General features: G+C 43.9%; 1 protein-coding gene across 1 annotated transcript; it reads left to right on the top strand.

Moving 5' to 3' along the window:
• Positions 1-5,713: 5,713 nt before the first annotated feature.
• LOC145394975 (uncharacterized) lies at positions 5,714-6,208 on the top strand. The gene has a single exon (XM_080268724.1). It carries the CDS (start codon positions 5,714-5,716, stop codon positions 6,206-6,208), a length of 495 nt encoding a protein of 164 aa, XP_080124850.1.
• Positions 6,209-19,171: the final 12,963 nt, after the last annotated feature.

Genomic DNA, 19,171 nt, shown 5'->3' with positions numbered 1-19,171 from the left:
TATCAGGCAAATTATTAAGATAGTTCTGCATTGCACAAAAAAAGTAGTAATTGCAAGAAAGGTATGCAATATCTATCGAACTCAACAAGAAGTTATTAGAGTCCGGATGAGAAATATATCTATCACCATTAAAGAATAAAGATTTTTAAAAAAAAAACATTATTAAGAAAAATGGAATATTGATGTCCAGTGTATAATGCGGAATTTCATTAAGAAGTGATTGATAATCTTGATTATTTAACCCCCACTCTCTTGATTCTTATCAGCCTGATTACCTTCCCTGGGTCATCATTTTAGGATTTTTTTAAATCAATTTTTTGTCATCAGATCAAGTGTTTCTGAGCTCAGACTCTTCATCACCCTCGTCTTTTTGTAATTTACACCTCTTGAGTTGGTGTAAGCAACGTTGGGTCTGGTTAGTACTTGGATGGGTGACCGCCTGGGAACACCAGATGCTGTTGGCATCCCTACGTGTCAAGTGGGGTTGGTGGAGGATTAGTGCCCCTCCCTGTAAAACAATTAACTCTAAGCCCTTGGCCACCCTGTTTGGGATACATGGCGTCTGGCAATGAATGAATGAATGAATGAGTTGGTGTGAATGCGGCAGTAAGTCGCCAGCACTGTGTGAAGAAGACGAGCATGAATCCTTCATTGCTTGGCTACAAAAGAGAACTTAATAACTAAATATGCGATATTCGGCATCTTCGGTGTGGCAGGGCTTGGCAACAGCTTATGGTTGCATACAGGGAGACCCAACATGCCCATGGAAACCACTGACGCTTCCTCGTGCTTGAAATTTTGGCGCAGAGACCCAATGCCTCATATGAGGTGATGAGCACCGTGGGGATTAAACAATGAAGTGGTTTTCCTTGAAAATTTTTTTTGTTAGTATCAGTCTACGTATACTTTCACATGCTTTTGTTTATACTGAAGAATATAGTTAGTTTCCTTCCACGCTGGTCTTTAGACTGTCTGCCACGTTGGTCCTATTTTTCTTTCGTATCCAGAAACCCCTCGCTGCCACAAAAGTTCCAATGGTTGTTACTGCTTGTCCCAGCCTCTGGCTATGTAATGTTTCTGCTACTGTTTTTTGTCTGATGAACCATCGATGATTGGCCGTGGCTGTTGTAGTCTGTTTGGTGTGGAAGCCTTGTTAGACGGTGAGGGGCTGCACCGTGGTGGTGTGTGTGAGGCAGTTTGGTATGCATACATAAATAGTACGAAAGTTGCACGAATAAAAAAAAAAGAAAAAAGCCTGAATCAATTGGTAAACTATGATGAATGCAAGGAAATATAACTCCAATTTCGATGGCATCTTCTGTATCATTATTATTATTGTTGAGAAGTGGGATTTGCAGTAAACACTGGAAGGTTCTCAGTATTTCTCATATTTTTTAGTTACGTGTCAAAGTTGCCAGTTAGCCTGCTACTGTGAGTGCAGTTATTTTGTAAGTTGTATATTAATTTTTGTGCTCTTTTTCTCTACATATTTTATTTGATTGTTAAATTAAGTAATATTATCTCAGTTTGTATGCTAAATAGTTTAGAGTGTTATGTGATATACAAAAACTCTGGCATGTTTTGGATGTCTCTGGTTTGGCAACTGGTGTAGCTAGAGTAACTAGAAGATTGGAGTGTAATGCAAGATTATTTGAGGATGGAGCAGAGAATAGAGGAGTCTGAGTTTAGTATGGCTTGTGGTCTTGCAGAGTTAGTGTATCTCTGGTACTTGTGTTATCTTTGAAGCGTAGTTAGCAAGGATACTGTGTAATTACTTGGTAAATAAAGACAACGAACATGAGAAGCTTGTTTACATTCAATGCTTGTGCTGCTCTGTGTTGTTGTACGCTGAAAAGCTGCCTCTAGGAAGAACAACTAATTGGGCATCGTCCTCTTTATGCTGAACTACTGCTGTCGGAGCCTGTGGCAGTGTGGGATGGGGACGTAACAGTGGTGTCAGGAGTTTGGATCATTAGAAAAGTGCTGCAGTGGGTCAAATCTTCGACATGGAGGAAGAAGGTGGACAGACGAGAAGCAAGGCTAGGCAGGACAGGTGACATTTGTTGCAATCATGAAGTTATTACAAGCAAAAAGTGTACAACTACAGGCACAAAGTGTACAACTACAAGCATACAATGAAGGACAGAAAGAACTCAAAGAACAATTACAGGTACAGAATGAAGCACAGACAGATTTCAAAGAACATATACAGGCACAAAATGAAGAAAAGAAAAAAATGATAGGAACAACTTCAAGGGGCATTATAGGAACAAGAGAGGGAATTACAATTGAGGATGCAAGGACAGATAGAGGTTTTCCTGCCAAAAATGAAGGAAGAACAGCAACAGTTTAACCCGCCCCATCCCGACGTTTTTGGACCTTTTCTTTTTTTGGCTCAAACATCCACTTTTCGTGAGAAACATCGAAAATTCATAAAGAAATCACTCACCTGAGGTTTAAAATACCGGATTTAGGTGCGAGTACTTCCTTACCTGACTGGGTTTTCTAACAGGTATTTATTTATTTACTTGGTACGAATTTATATGTAGTACAAGAGAATATTGGTTTTCAAACAGTAATATAGGCATTATAAGCATTGTTTCACTCACTAACTCATCACCATTCATGACCTTTTTTTTCCCACATTACCTGATCATCATTTCTGACTGTTTCTTCCTCTAATGCTCAGTAAACTTTGTCCTCCACATTGTCATCGATTGGGGAATCACTCTGGCCCTGAATGTCTTTATTGGCCAGGTCACTGGTAACAGGTGAATTGCCGAGACAATGGCGTGCAGTGGGGGGGGAGAGGTTATGCGGTGTAAGGCATTGTTCCTGCTTGGCATCTTGTAGAGGAATAGAGGAAGGTGTCCCGTGTATACGTGCCAAAAATCACTCGCGAAATCACTCGCGAAAATTTAAAATTGTGCAAATTAGGGACCTTGCAATGTTGCCGTGTTAATTCACGTCGCCGGAACGGCGCAGGTTAAGAAGGAAGTAGATGCCAAGCTAGAGTAACAGAAGTATGATGTAAGCAATAATGTGATAGGAGTCCAGACAGCATGTAGACGACCAGCTGAAAATTTATGAGGTGTGGGATTTGTGTATGCACGTGAATTCTTCCTGTGAAGTGGGATTCTGTGCCTGGGGCCTGGTGGGCAGTCTGACTCAGGCCGGGCTAGCGACAGGATGTACCCATAACTTGACCTTTTTGAAAAATTCTTAAGCTGGCCTCAGTGTTTCTGTCTCCCTCATGGTTCTCACCCCAACATGGCGCAGTGGAGTTCTACGGGTGACCCAGGAGCGGTGCCACCAGTGCCCAAGCAGGCGAAACTAGATTCAAAGGACTAGTTCCACCGCATGGTGCCGAGAGACCAAGTGCACAGCAACATGTAGACTGTGCCACCACCTCAGCTACGGCCTCCAGGGATGGGGGCAGCCTACCAGCCCTACACCCGGAGGCACTGATCCAGTGACGAGTGCCGACAACACCAGCAACTCCCAATAAGGCTACTATGGGAATGTCGTTATCCCAGTTCAAGTCGTGGGACTGCACATCAGGTGCTACAACAGCGGTTGCAGGTGGGCCCCACCCTTGGCTGCGGGTTATGTGAGATTGATGTGTGATCCTGAAGTGCAGCAGTGTGTGGATGCACAGGTAGCCAGGCATAGCATCGAGGCTTTGAGCATGAAGGAGGCCATCAGCGTAGTGATGAGTGTAGTAGTGGACCCCAAGTGCACCGTGGGAGTATGGTTGGACTTCTTCACATACACACAGGAACCCAGTGATAATGTGTGTTCATATGTGGTAAAATGTAGACCCAAAGTGGCAGAGTGTGATTTTGATGCCACCAGTGTTCTAAAAATCTTGGTGATTTCATGCTATCAAAAAAAACTTGTGATGGGGTTGTGCAACCTCAATATGAAAACAGAAGTGCTGCAGTGACTTCCAGTGTAGCGATCTGTGGAAGAAATTACAAACGCCTGTGAAGTGTTCGAATTGGCAGAGAAAACAGCGAGAGTGTGCTGCCACAGTGGTGTGGCAGGTGCCTCGGTGAGTGACAAGGAGTAAGCAAAAGTGGCTGGTGACAATTCCAGCAGGTAGGTGCAGGGCCACCCCAGCCTCGTGCCCCTTCTGCACTGGCAAGAGGATGCTGAAGGTGTGGCAGCAGCAAGTACGAGTATAGCGGGGAGTGCCCTGCCACAGATGTGAGAGGGTCAGTCATTTCCAGCAAGTGTGCATGTCACCAAAGCAGCCCAGCCCCCCAGACCACTGACAGCATGATGATAGCCACCACCAAGGTGTCAGCATGCCTCAGGGTGGAAGTGAAGTGCAACAACCCCCCCCCCCTCCGCAGCATGCGAGGTGATGGTGGCAGCCAATACAGGCACACAAGTATGCACAGCAGGACGCCGCCTCATGTGGGGCCTTGGGTTGATTCCGTGAAGTCTACAGGGAGCCATAATTTCCATTAATCACCTTGCAGGTGGGAGCATACGTGTTGTGGGATGCAAGGAATGCCACTTCAGCATGGACAAAAGATCTGATGTGGCTAGCCTGTACTGTGCTGATGGGGTGCAGTGGCTATACCTGTTGCTGCACATATGCAAAACGCTGGGCTTGGTGCCACACGACTTCCTCAGTGTGCCAGCGACTGTAGGAGCTGTTGAACAGGTGGAAGAGCCCCCAGCTCCCACCCAACCTGCAACTCCCCTATACGCCCTGATGAAGACAATGTGAACCTGCTGGAAAAGTGGTTCCTTGAGCACTTGGGTGTGTAATGTTCACAGTGAACCACGCTCCACTGCTGGAGATGAAGGGGCCAGCTCACCACATCCACCTGTGCTCCTGTTCCAGGCCATATGCGGTTCACATGCCAGCGTTTGTCCCTCACCACTTCTACGATGAGGTTCACCAACAGTTGGAAGAAGACATAAGGAAGGTTATTATCGAGCTCATACCGTCCGAAGAAACCACAGAGTGGTACTCCTGTAAAGTGATGGTCCCAAAGGACAGGTGGCCATGCAGAACAGTGAACTATCAGTGACTCAACCGAGCAAGCCAGCAGAAGACTCACCACACCTGTTCCCCATTTGATGCAATCACCAACATGCCAAAGCACACGCTCAAAACAGTAGCCAAGCCTTATTCGGAGAACCACCAGATCCCCCTGGACGAGAAATGAAAGAAACTCACCACCTTCATCACCCCGTGGTGCTGCTTCCGGTGCTGCCACACCCCCATGGGCCACTGTGCACGGCAGGATGCCTTTACCAAATGCTTCAACAGTGTAACAGCAGATATCCCCAGAGAAATGAAATGTGTCAAAGACAAGCTCTTGCATGACCATAGCATTGCCGATGCTTCCTGGCACACATACCAGTTCCTGCAAACATGTGCAGAAGATGGGATCACACTCCACCCAGATAAATTCCACTTCTGAAGGAGAAGCGTGACCTTTACTGGTTATCTGCTCACCCTAGTCAGGACTTGCTAAGCAATATAACCAAATTCCAGATGCCACCACGCCCCTTCTTCACAAGCATCCAGTCGTGATCAGGGCTGGTGAACCAGGTGGCACCATTACTTGCCATTGCACCACTCATGGAGACCTTCAGATAATTGTTGAAAAAACCGTCAGGGAAGGTGGTGTATTGGGATGGGTAACCACAGTCCATCTTCGAGGCAATAAAGGAGGCTATAGGCAAGCTTATGGGAGAGGGCCTTCAGCACTATGACACCACACAGCCCACATTAGTGTTCACCGATTTCAGCAGGCTTGACATCGGTTTCATGGTCATGCATCAGTACTGCCAGTGTGAGTCTCAAGAGGTCCTCCTGTGCTGCAAGGGTGGCTGGAAACTGGCCCTATGCAGCAGCAGCCACCTAACGCTGACCAAGAAGAACTGCTTATTGTTGGAAGGGGAGGCCCTTGTCATAGCATGGTGCCTGAAAAAGGTGCGCTTGTTCCTGCTGGGATGCCCAGACCTCACCTTCATCACAGACCACCGTGCACTCACCAAGATCTTCAAAGACAAAGAGCTGAAAGACATCAACCCCGGCATACTCAACTTCAAGAAGACATTGATATACTCATTTCACATAAAGTACCTGAAGGGGGAGGAAAACCGTACAGCACACGCAATCTCAAGATACCCTCTGCTATGGGAGGGACCAGACGAGACAGACGTGGCAGACCTGCATTAAGTGGAGGAGGAAGCACACCAGGACGAGGACTACAGGCTCCTCTATGAGCACATGAGCACCGGGGAATGGGCCGACTAGAAGGATGAGGAACTGATAGCACTCCTCCCATACTACAGGATGAGGAGACAGTGGTCCTGCCAGGGGAACACTGTCATGTACACCAGTGATGAGGGACACCTGCAACTAGCAATTCCCACAGCCCTTCGATGCACGGTCCTAGCTAACCTCCCCGTTGGTTGCCAGGGCAGCGATTCCATGCTCAGCCATGCCAGGCAATGCGTGTACTGTCCTGGCATAGATGATGAGGTGGAGCAGAAGAGGAGGCATTGTCACGTATGCGAAATCAATGCCCCATCACAACCCATGGATAGCTTGCTGCCCACCCACTAGTGGGGTACCCCTTCCAGCAAGCAGTTGCTGACATGTTCCAACTGGAGGGCGAGGGGTACATCTATTATGCAGACAGGTTAATTGGCTGGGTGGAGGTGGAGCATCTGCCAGGGAACACCACCAGCTCAAGGCTCATAGCGACTTTTTATAAGTGACAGTGGTACAAACCTCGTGAGTGGGGAGATGAGGGCATTCCCATCTGCAGGGCACGTGCAGCTGAAAGTGTCAGCAGCCCGTTTCCCACAGTCGAACAGCTGCGTGGAGGCTGCAGTCAAGTCTGGCAAGAGGCTCCTGAGGAACAACACCAGCCCAAGAAGCTCCCTGGACTCAGATGCAGTCACCAGGGCCATATTGCAGTACCTCAACATCCCGCTACACAACACCAACGCGTCCCAGGCCCAGCTGTTGATGGGGTGTCAGCTGAGAGACTCCGTACCCACTGCCAGAGAGCACTACAGGGTCAGCTGGTGGTGGGTCAGAATGCTTAGAAGCAGGGAACTGGCCATGGCCCAGACTGAGGATGCAGCGGCCATGAGACTCAACTAGACATCACACGACCTTGCCCTTCTCAGCCCAGGCCAGCGGGTACAATTACTGAACCGTGAGGCAGGACAGTGGGACTGGGTAGGGGCACTTTTTGACACACCAGCTCCAAGGCAACACATGGTGTGGTGCAGCTGGATGGCAGTGGGTGAGCCTCCCTCAGGAATTGCCGCCATCTCCATCCTCACGAAGAGACAGGGGAACAGGTACCCACCACACACAATGGGGGTGGTCCCTGGTGGAAGGATGGTGGCAGGGGAGAGGCTCTCAGCCTCTCCCTCCCCTAGAGAGGCAACAGCATTCTAGGCATGCCCCAAGACACCCAGAAAACTATGTACCATGACATTGTAGTGTTTCTTCCCCTAGGCATGTTAATGTGTTTTGTAATGTGTATAACCCTGTTGCGCTTATACCATGATACCAGAGCAATGGTTATCCAAACATATGTAATGGAATTCCTCAATGCTGTAGCAATCATCCGTACTTGAATCAGCATATATGAAATATGTAAATTTTGCCAGCATTGTGTCATGTAACACCTAGTCTTAATTTGTGCTGAATGTCAGTATCTGCCCATTGTTTCCTTATTGCAGTGACCTTCCTCTTCCTCAACCAATTTCCTTTGTATTAATGCTGCAGGAAGTGGGGAATTCACTGCAATAGAGAGGGGATATTGGAGTTTCTGTATGCGCAAGAACTTTCCTCGCATGCCCCATGGCCATGCCTGGGGCCTGGTGGGCACTCTGACTCAGGCCGCGCTAGCAATAGGATGCGACCATGCCTAGCTCTTTTTTAGTAAATCTTAAGCCAGCCTCGGTGTTTCTGTCTCCCTCCTGGTTCTCACATCAACGTAAGGGAATAGTGATGGACTGCAGACAGCATGTAGATGATCAGTTGAAGTATGCAGACAACCATTTGACGATAGCCTCATGTTAATGTACAGTACAGGAAGCATATAACAAAAATAGACAGTGTATAGTGTCTCTTGACAAATCCCAGGCATCTAAAGGTAGCATTACAGGGTTGAATCATCAGAATGTAGGAGTTTTAAGTCCTGAACTGAATTATGATGCCTCAGTGTTTAGGCCCCAAACCAGTAAAGGGCATGGCTATAATAGGGATCCAATTAAAAAGAAACCTCAGGGATTTGATGGTAGAGTATCTTCAGAAGCTTGCCATGCGCAGTCTGAATTACCTGCTGATCGGAATGGTTGGGATGATAGGCAGAGGGCAGTGTAGCTAGCTACAAGCCTCAAGGATGCTGCAATGGAGATTCTGGGCCAGATGTCAGTAGAGGAGAGGAATAATTATCAATCCTTAGTAGAAGTACTGGAGTGCAGATATGGGACCATGTACCAGACTGAGGTTTACAGGGCAAGATTCTGAACCCGTGTACAGACTTGAGGCGAATCCCTATAGGAGCTTGCTCATGACCTGGTGAGTTTGGCATACAATGCGTACCCTGGAGCAGCACCTAACCCCCTGGCTATTCATCTGAGAGACCAGTTAATCGATGCTCTTAGTAGTGCAGAGTTCAAAGTGCAATGAAGCAGGCACAACTCTGAAGCATGCAAGAGGCACTAGCCATGGCTCTAGAATTTGAGTCCTATGTCAGGTCCAGTATGTCCCCTTTTCAGGTAGGTTCTAGTGCAGGTGTCAGAAATTATTTATACACTCCCTTCTCTGATGGGTGTTAGTCTAACACGACCTTAAGTAAATTCACATAAGTCTCTTAGGAGGATTAGGTGTAACTGACTAGTTATTATTCTCCTATCTCCTAGCTAATTCCCCATCAAATTGGCCAATTCGTAAAGGTTACTTAACTAGAAAGAGTTGGACAACAGATGACGACGAGCCTGATTTTTAGGTTGCTTACCTGGGCTGCCAAGCATCCTTGATGTGCATATTTACAACGTTCTACTTGAACCAGGTCTAGGAGCAGAGTGACTAACATGGCGAGCTTCTTCTCCCTCATAGGATTTGAAGAGGTGCCAACTATATATTAATTACAATGCTCAATACAGTTAGATTACATCATGATATATATGTCACGAATCAAATTTGCGACATTTTCCTTTTGTGAGAAACCACGAACTATTAGTGGAAAACTCACTGTGTATCGCTCAGTTAACCGTTTCTCCCTCCATTTCGGTGGTATACTTTTCAAAACATTCGTCACTGTTTCAAAAGTGACCGATCTAATGCACGTCATTAATTTCTCTACTGAGCGATATTATTGTTTCTTTATTGTTCGCCCCTGCTTGCCTCAACTGTTGGCCATGCCTTCTCTCGACTGGACTGTATTTGAATGCAGTCTTTTGTCTGTGCTCCAGCAGTGAGAGAGAGAGGTCATCTAGCACCCAGACTCCACTAGACTACAGTTCTTCAGGCTCCCACCCTTCCTTGGTGATACGCTACATTCATTGACCAGTATTTTCTTTTTGTTTTCCTAGACTTAAGAGTTTAGTTAAGTGTGCTGTTTCCTCACATGCTGGCCGGCTGCGCCGCATGCTGTTTTCCTAGGCGTAAGAATTTAGCTTTTGAGTGAGTGAGTGAGTGAGATCTCTTTATTTGTATTCATTTTGAAATGTAACGTTAAATTTATTCCTTTGTAATCAATATATTTAACAGTTCTTTTTCTTGAGCTTAATGTAATGTAAACTCGTGTTTCATTTCTCCACAATTAAGCTTATTTCCCTTATAGATCCTAGCTTGCATAAACGTTTTGCTATTCATAACTGGTACTTAGGCCAGTCTTGTTGTATTAAGCTTAAAATCCGTTGTGACTTCTAGGAGTTACGCATCAGCAAGAACCTGATATTATTAATAGTATTAGTTATTTATTGTCAGGGGTGAAGTAACTTTCTCCAGAGGCTAACAGTACAAATAAAGAGCAATTGTGAGTAATTAGTCTCTGCTGTGTACTGTTCAGAAAGTTTATAAATTCTCGTTCTGAGAGAGTCAGCGAAGCGGACCGGCATAAAGTAATCATTGCTTGATTTAGCAAGACAATTCATTGTCCCTGCTCTTCAGCAATTATTGAACATTATCATTTAATTTTGCATTTATTTTAAAACCCCCGTGACAATTGGCGACCTCATTCCAGGATATTAACTCCTAGCTCTAAAGCTATTCACGAGATAATACTCACTCATTCATAATTAGGTATTTATCATTAAAGTTTATAGGCACAAGCTTACTGGTGTTTACTGTTAGTTTAGCAAGTGAATTTTTGCTTTATTAATCCACAGAGTACTTAACTCTATTTAGTACTTTATTCTTGGTAACGCCAGACGATTTTATTCGCTCCTGGGAAGTCGCCGTACCCATTGCATTAATTATTGAGTCTTCCCAGTCATTTGCATTTTTGCTTTATTCTTTGCCAGTTAACCCGCCCCGTCCCGTCGACGTATGGGTACGTTGCAACATTTTGCATTTGCCAGTCCCGGCGACGTACTGGTATATCGTGCAATTGCAAGGTCCCTAATTTGCACAATTTTCAATATTCGTGCGTGATTTTTTGTACGTATACACGGGACACCTTCCTCTATTCCTCTACAAGATGCCAAGCAGGGACAATGCCTTACACCGCATAACCTCCCCCCTCCCCCCCTCATGCCATTGTCTCAGCAATTCACCTGTTACCAGTGACCTGGCCAGTAAATAAATTCAGAGCCAGAGTGATTCCCCAATCGATGACAATGTGGAGGACAAAGTTTACATGGCATTAGAAGAAGAAACAGTCAGAAATAATGATCAGGTAATGTGGCAAAAAAAGGTCAGGTATGGTGATTAGTGAGTGAAACAATGCTTATAATGCCTATATTACTGCTTGAAAACCAATATACTCTCATACAACATATAAATTCGTACCAAGTAAATAAATAAATACCGTTTATGAGTTGTGTGAAATAGTTACCCTCCCATAGAACTCGTTTTCTTTGGTGCCATCATGTTAGAAAACCCAGTCAGTTAAGGAGGAACTCCTACCTGGATCGAGTATTTTAAACCTCGGGTGAGCGATTTCTCTATGAATTTTCGATGTTTCTCACCAAAAGCGGAGGTTTTAGCCAAAAAAAAAAAAAAAATCGAAAATACCTCGGGATTGGGGGATGTCGGAGGTGCGGAAAACCTCGGGATGTGATGGGTTAAGTAGATGAGACTGGTCACCATTAGCTTGTGTCTGTATTATTTACTTGTGTTATTAGCATTCGTTTGCGAAGCAGCAGTCAGTACTCAGTTTCAGCTTGCTTAGTAAATTAGCGACATGGCTGCCACCGTATTTTTACAGGAAGCCAAAGATATGGGTCTTACAGACCCAACTGAAATTAAAGAGTACATACTCTCACGGCATAATCCGAAGCAGCAGCACGAGAATGATGCCCGTGAAGAGCGTAAGATTCAGCGCGAATATGAGCGAGAACAGCACGAACAACGTGAAAGAGAGCGTGCACATGAACAAGAGCAGCATGAGAAAGAGCGCGAATACGAGTGGGAACAATGTGAATATGAACATGCCGAACATGAGGTGCGAGAAAAACATGAGCTTGGGGTTTTGAAGCTCAAGCGAGATTCCTTGGCTTCAGGCACATCTGCTGCAGCCAACCCAAGCTCCACTAGTGCTCTTCCTACACATGCCCTGGTGACCCCAGGCATCAAGCTTCCTTCATACAAGGAAGGCAAGCGAATCGAGCCGTACATAGCTCGTTTTGAGGACATGGCAGACATGGATCAACTGGATGAGGCAGCTAAGCGGCTTCAATTTCTTAGTTTATTTGAGGGCCCTGCCCTCGATATTCTCCACAGAATTCGTGGAGACAATCTCACGTATGAGATGATGAAAGCTGCACTCATTAAGGCGTATGGTCTCACAGTAGACGATGCCAAAGTTCAGTTCATGGGAGCTTGTCTCCAAGACAAGGAGACAGCTGTTCAGTTCCTCGACCGTCTCCCTGCTTACTTAGGTGAGTGGATGGAGAAAGATGAAACTCCTTCCACGTGTGAGGGGATAATTGACCTTATGCTGCGTACACGGCTAGAGAGGTCGTGGCCTGATGAGCTCATAGCACAGCTTAAGATCTGCCAGGTGAAAGATGCCAGCCAAATGGTAGAAAAGGCTGACGCATATTTTACTGCATACGGGTATCAAACTCACAAGCAGCATACCTGGAACAGGAAAGCTGATAAATCTGGGAAACCGTCTCAGATTGAACCCCAGCAACAAGGCCATTCTCAGAATAATGGCCAAGGTCCAAAACCGCAATGGAAGGACCAGGGGCAAAACATTCAGAAACCTGAGTGGAAGAGGTACAACAGGTACCCTAACCAGCAGCAGTATCAGCCACGCAACCGACCGTCGGAACAAACTTTTTCACCACCAGCTCAAAGGAGGCAGGAAGCAAACACAGCCTTCATTCCTCAATGGCAGCAGCACGGTGGTGACGTTCCTACCAGTACGGGTACTCCCCCACAGTTCACTAGTCCCACAGCGACAGTGAACCCCCCTCCACAGATGGCCAATGTTCCATCTTCCCAGGCAGTGAGTACGACCCCTCAAGTATCAAATATTCAGGGCACCATGTTTGCCGCATCAATTATTCAGCAGCCTCATGAGTGGCTAGCTGCTTCCTCCACAGGCCCTCCCACAGGTGATAGTACCTTCCTTGTTCAGCCAGGGTTTGTGGGAGGCATTCCTGTGAAGGTCCTGAGAGATAATGGATCCTCAGGTTGCTCTGTCAAGCAGAGTCTAGTTCGGCCTGAACAGTACACAGGTCAACAGATCCATGCAAACCTTATTGATGGATCAGTGAGATTGTTCCCTGAAGCACGAATCCAGGTGGCATCTCCATTTTATACTGGTACGACACTCGCAGTTGTCATGCCAGAACCCTTATTTGACCTTATCATAGGCAATATTTCCAGTGTCAAGGATAGTTGCACCGAAGATGATGCTATGCAGACTTCGGCTGCAGAAACACGAGCCATGACTGAGGCTCCAGATTGTGTCACCTCTGTGACCATTGAGTTGCCGCCAGATCTGATGTGTAGCCAACTTGTTGTTCAAGAACAACATTCTGACCCAACACTTGCTGCCGTGCAGAAGAAACAAAAGGGTAGAGTGATTAAGTATTCACGGGGAGGTCGAGACAAGTTCCTTCGTAAACAAGGACAGCTCTACCGTTGTCTTAAAATCTTTGTATAAACTTGTAGAGAAGTTGTATATATTGTTTATATATATATATTAGACTTGTGGACGAGCGGTTGTTATACGTGAGTAGCTTTGTAAGTAGATAATCTTGGTTCCCTTTTGTCATGCAATGACAGGAGAGGTAAAGATGAATATGAGACTATTTTTATTTGTCTTGGAATATTAACAAAGTCTCTCACACACGAGTGAAGTATAAGTAGAGAACCGCGAGCTACCTCCCTGTCTCGCTCTCTCTCTCCTCTCGCCCATGTTGCTAGGCTCGTTCTCCCTACTACCTGCCTGTTCTATGGCCTGTCTCCTTCTGACTCTGCTTCCTAAATTCTGGTGTAGCAGGGGTCGTGTCACGTGTGTTACACTGTGGTTGGAAAGTTCTAGAAGCCTGTGTGTAAGTATGTGTGTATGTGTGTGTATGGTCACGAGGCGCTGTCATGTGCCTATAAAGCATTCCTTGAGTTAAGAGTGTGTAAGCATGTTTAGCATTGCTCGATTCTCACAGACACAATACCTTCTCATCATCTGACTTCCTGCTTCTATCTGTCTCTCTATCAATCTGTTTATCTATTTATCTATTATGATTTGTAATTATAATATGGAGACCTGACATTGCTCGGCCGCGCCGCTGAAGGTCCTCCGACAGCAATTATCATTGACATATGCTAATCTATTAGTACATAATATTGATTATAATATTGTATACATATAATATTCATAGTAAATTGCAATGATCAAGTAATATTACATTTTAAACAAGTTGTATACATAACTGAAGAAATGCAATGGTTGTTGTATGACATTTTGTAAGAAGTGTATGTATAACAGACGTACACATATAATTGTGCAATGGTAATACTGCTAGGTTATACATTATATATTGAGTTATCCCTTTAGTAATGTCTAATATTTCACCTAACTTGTATGATGATACTGGTAATTCAGAATTGTGGTATAATTGTATGACTTATAATATTGTACGAACATTGTGGTAATACATAATTGTAACATTGTGAACTGTTACATAATTGTATTGTAATTGTTACATTGTAGTAACATTGTAGTAATACATAATTGTACTATTTTATGAATTGTTACATAATATTGTGGTAATGCATAATTGTGTTGGCCTTATAATTGTAGTTACATTTTGTTAATGCAACTGTTACATAATTGTGTTGGCCTTATAATTGTAGTTAAAGTTACATAAAAGTTACATCTTGTTAATGCAACTGTTACATAATTGTTACATATTGTTTGTAGTTACATAATTGCAGTTAAAGTTACATAAAAGTTACATCTTGTTAATGCAACTGTTACATAATTGTTACATATTGTTTGTAGTTACATAATTGTAGTTAAAGTTACATAAAACTTACATCTTGTTAATGCAACTGTTACATAATTGTTCCATATTGTTTGTAGTTAGATAATTGTAGCAAGTGTAACATAATGCAATCGTTTGTCGTTACATAATTGTTACATATCGTTTGTAGTTACATAATTGTAATAATTGCAGTCCTGACATTGAATCCGGTCATGCTGCGGTCGATGATATGATGTGCCATGCCACTAGCTTGTGGAGACAACAATTTGCTTGTTTGTTTGTAGTTTATGTGGTATTTTGGCATTTGTAGTAACACTTACACTTATTTTCATTTGTTTGTTATGTGATCTTACTCTATTTCTTTTTCTTTCTTTCCTTCTTTTTTTTTTTTTTGTATGTATTGATTTTCTATAGTTTGTTTTTCTTCGTTTGTCTACGCTTTTTCTGTGTTGTTCATGGTTGCATAATTGCTGGCTAATTTCCTAGGGACCCTTTTTTAAGGTTTAGTTTTTATTGCACAGATATGAAAATGATATTATATAGTCCCATATTTTGTTATTTTATTTAAAAAATATATATACACTATATACAGTATTAACTATATACACTGACTTGTTCTTCACTTGTACCTATCGTGGGCAATATATGTGTCAGCACTGTGTGGAAATCATTGTCCTCACGATTGTGTTGAACATGTTCTTTCTTGCTAACGTCATTTGTATTGGCCATTTTTTTTTTCTTTTTTTTTCTGGTTTTCCTTGTAACTTAATTTATCTGTTTCCACAAGGTAGCTTTAATTAATAAATGTTTAATACATTTCTTTTAATCGCTTACTGAGTAACTGTGATGGTATATTTTCTTTATCACTTTGTAGATGTAATAATGTATAACTGTATGTATGAAACACGTATTTTATGTAGGTATAAATAGTAACACTCGTTGGTAGTAAATAACTGTTATAATAAATGAATGAATATATACAGGGTAGAATATTTATTGTTGGTGCAAGTATTTAATGATTGAATTATGATGATAATTGAAGTAGGTATATGAATTTAAGTTGTAATTATACAGCAGGTTTTATATGTTTGTGCAAAATGTGTTGTCTATCACTGTGTATCGTATGAATGAAGTAACTATGTAACTCATTAATTTTTACCGTGGTGGAAATGGTGTGAGTGGTGTTGCACGTAGTGATAGCGTTGTTCTTCACGGGTTGATTGACGTGTTGTGGGGTGTCAGACACACGGCTTGTCGTCGTCTCAGCACACGTATGGTGACGTCGACTTCCCACACTGGTAGCTGTGGTGAGTAAATGAGTAGCGCTGAGTAACTTGAGTGAAGATGAGTGAGTAAGATGAGTTGTGAATATGGGCTTGGTATTCGCTTCGTTGTCTTGACCTCTTCACTCCTGCGTCAGCGGTGGAGGTTGGTTGGATGTAGCAGAGAGAGGAGGGTGAGGTCTGGTGGTTGTGAGTTGTGAGTCGTATCTCACTCTTCGTTTGTTTGTTTTGTTTTTTCTTTCTTGATGTATTCTCGGTCCTTTTTTCTTGTGATTTACTTGTTGTAGGATGAAGACTGCTGCTACTTGTAGGAGCGTGTAGAAGATTATAAGTTGTTACTTGTAGTTGATTGTAGATGGTTGTAGATCGTTGGTTCGTTGTAGAAATTTGAAGATTGTATCAGTACTTTGTTAAACTACTGGCAAGGCTTCGTGTGATCTCTTCTAAATCAGCGTGATGATCGTGGAGACGGAGGGGGGGTTGGAGATAATACAGTCAGGAGCTGGTTGTGAGTTGTTGGTTGTGAGAGGTGTTTTTTTGTTTTCAATCTTGTTATTTTGTAGGAATTCATTGTAGAACTGAAGCTAATCTTGTAAAGTGTCGCCTGCTTTTGTAGGAATTCACTGTTGATTCGAAGACGAGGTCCGTACTTTCACTGACTACCAAATGTCTTAAAAGACTTTGTATAAACTTGTAGAGAAGTTATATATATATTGGTTATATATATATTAGACTTGTGGACGAGCGGTTGTTATACGTGAGTAGCTTTGTAAGTAGATAATCTTGGTTCCCTTTTGTCATGCAATGACAGGAGAGGTAAAGATGAGTATGGGACTATTTTTATTTGTCTTGGAATATTAACAAAGTCTCTCACACACGAGTGAAGTATAAGTAGAGACCCACGAGCTACCTCCCTGTCTCACTCTCTCTCTCCTCTCGCCCATGTTGCTAGGCTCGTTCTCCCTACTACCTGCCTGTTCTATGGCCTGTCTCCTTCTGACTCTGCTTCCTAAATTCTGGTGTAGCAGGGGTCGTGTCACGTGTGTTAAACTGTGGTTGGAAAGTTCTAGAAGCCTGTGTGTGAGTATGTGTGTATGTGTGTGTATGGTCACGAGGCGCTGTCGTGTGCCTATAAAGCATTCCTTGAGTTAAGAGTGTGTAAGCATGTTTAGCATTGCTCGATTCTCGCAGACACAATACCTTCTCATCATCTGACTTCCTGCTTCTATGTCTCTCTATCAATCTATTTATCTATTTATCTATTATGATTTGTAATTATAATATGGAGACCTGACACAGTGAGTCACGAACACCCGAGGGCGAGGTTCGACTGCAGTTTGTCGTTCCCGCCAAGTACCGCCTAGCAGTGTTAGAATGGGGTCATTGTTCAGCCTCAGGAGGTCACATGGGCAAAAGGAAGATCCAGGGCCATATCCGAGCTGACTTTTTCTGGCCAGGGATGGGACGAGACATAGATAGTTTTGTGCATTCCTGCAATGTGTGTCCATGTAACACCAATCAGGGTCATGTCCTTCCTGTGCCGTTTGTAACCACACCTGTAATCTCTGAGTCAGTTGAGAGACAGGGTAGTGGTGAAGTGGGTGCAGACCTGACGTCTCGCCCATTGGCCCCACAGGACACAGTATGTCCAGGGCCTGTACATACATGTACACCATAAGTTAAGGGGGAAGTTTGAGAACCCTGCAGAGACAGTCCGAGGCTGTTTATGAATTACCTTGTGGAACGTCTCGAGCTGTGGGCCTCTCTGAGGATTCCCAGAGAATGCACATTATCCTCATGAGTGTTCACACCCATGGTGGGTGTTAAAAAGTTACCTGCCCGAGATTGCATAGCGATTCTCAGCTTCCTGTATTAGTCGTAAACGTAGAGTTTGTTAAGGTGCTGTTCCCTCACATGCTGGCCGGCTGTGCCGCATGTTGAGCGAGGTGGACACCAGGTTAGAGCTCCCCCTAAACTGGGTGATAGGATGTTGTTAAGGTGCTGTACCCTCACATGCTGGCCGGGTGCGCCACATGTTGAGCGAGGTGCATGCCAGGTTAGAGCTTCCCCGCTAAGAACCCTTACGACAACGTATCTAATAAATTAATGGCGACTTCAAATGTACGAAGCTTAGGCTGTCAATTGTATTTTTCAGCTAGAGCGTACCTTTCGTAGCATGTACTGATTGCTAGGCAGAGAGAGTAATTGTAATGTAATAAGAATTTTTGTCTCATTGACACTTTTGATGCTCCACCTTAATTGATTTTGCAGGTATAGCGATGGGTGTAGCAGTTTTGCTGTGCGTCTCCCGCATGCTGCCGCCTCTTCTCCTCTGCCTTCGTCGTCACCATATTATTAATATTTACTGTCATTTTACACATAGGTACAGTTACACTACAACTGTCACACCTACACCGTGTATCACATACACCAAGCTACACAACAATTAGTTATCAGTGTAAATGTAGCGAACTTTCGCTCAGTTTGACCTGAGTACAGGATTTTCACCATCGTCACGGAGGTTCTTTCCTCAAGCTTGCCTCTATTAACGTAAATACGAGGTTTTTACGCTCATTGGCGATAGTGATTTTCTCCTGTAGCAGGATAGCACACACACCACAGTGTGAATCTTGTGTGACTGAGTTAGGATGTGTACATATATATATATATATATATATATATATATATATCCAAAAAATTTTTCCCATAAGGAAAAAATTTCAATTTGCAGGGGCATAATGTCACGAATCAAATTCGTGACATTTTCCTTTTGTGAGAAACCACAAACTATTAGTGGAAAACTCACTGTGTATCGTTCAGTTAACCGTTTCTCTCTCCATTTCGGTGGTATACTTTTCAAAACATTCGTCACTGTTTCAAAAGTGACCGATCTAATGCACATCATTAATTTCTCTACTGAGAGATATTATTGTTTCTTTATTGTTCGCCCCTGCTTGCCTCAACCGTTGGCCATGCCTTCTCTCGGCTGGCCTGTATTTGAATGCAGTCGTTTGTCTGTCGCGACGGAGTGAGGTTCTGTGCTCCAGTAGTGAGAGAGAGAGGTCATCTAGCACCCAGACTCCACTAGACTACAGTTCTCCAGGCTCCCACCCTGCCTTGGTGATATGCTACATTCATTGACCAGTATTTTCTTTTCGTTTTCCTAGACTTAAGAATTTAGTTAAGTGTGCTGTTTCCTCACATGCTGGCCGGCTGCACCG

The sequence above is a fragment of the Coenobita brevimanus genome, chromosome 29 (genome assembly GCF_032717465.1).
Source record: "Coenobita brevimanus isolate Jiangsu-jjx chromosome 29, ASM3271746v2, whole genome shotgun sequence".
In the NCBI taxonomy this organism is placed as follows: Eukaryota; Metazoa; Arthropoda; class Malacostraca; order Decapoda; family Coenobitidae; genus Coenobita; species Coenobita brevimanus.
This window is presented reverse-complemented; position numbering and strand designations above follow the sequence as displayed.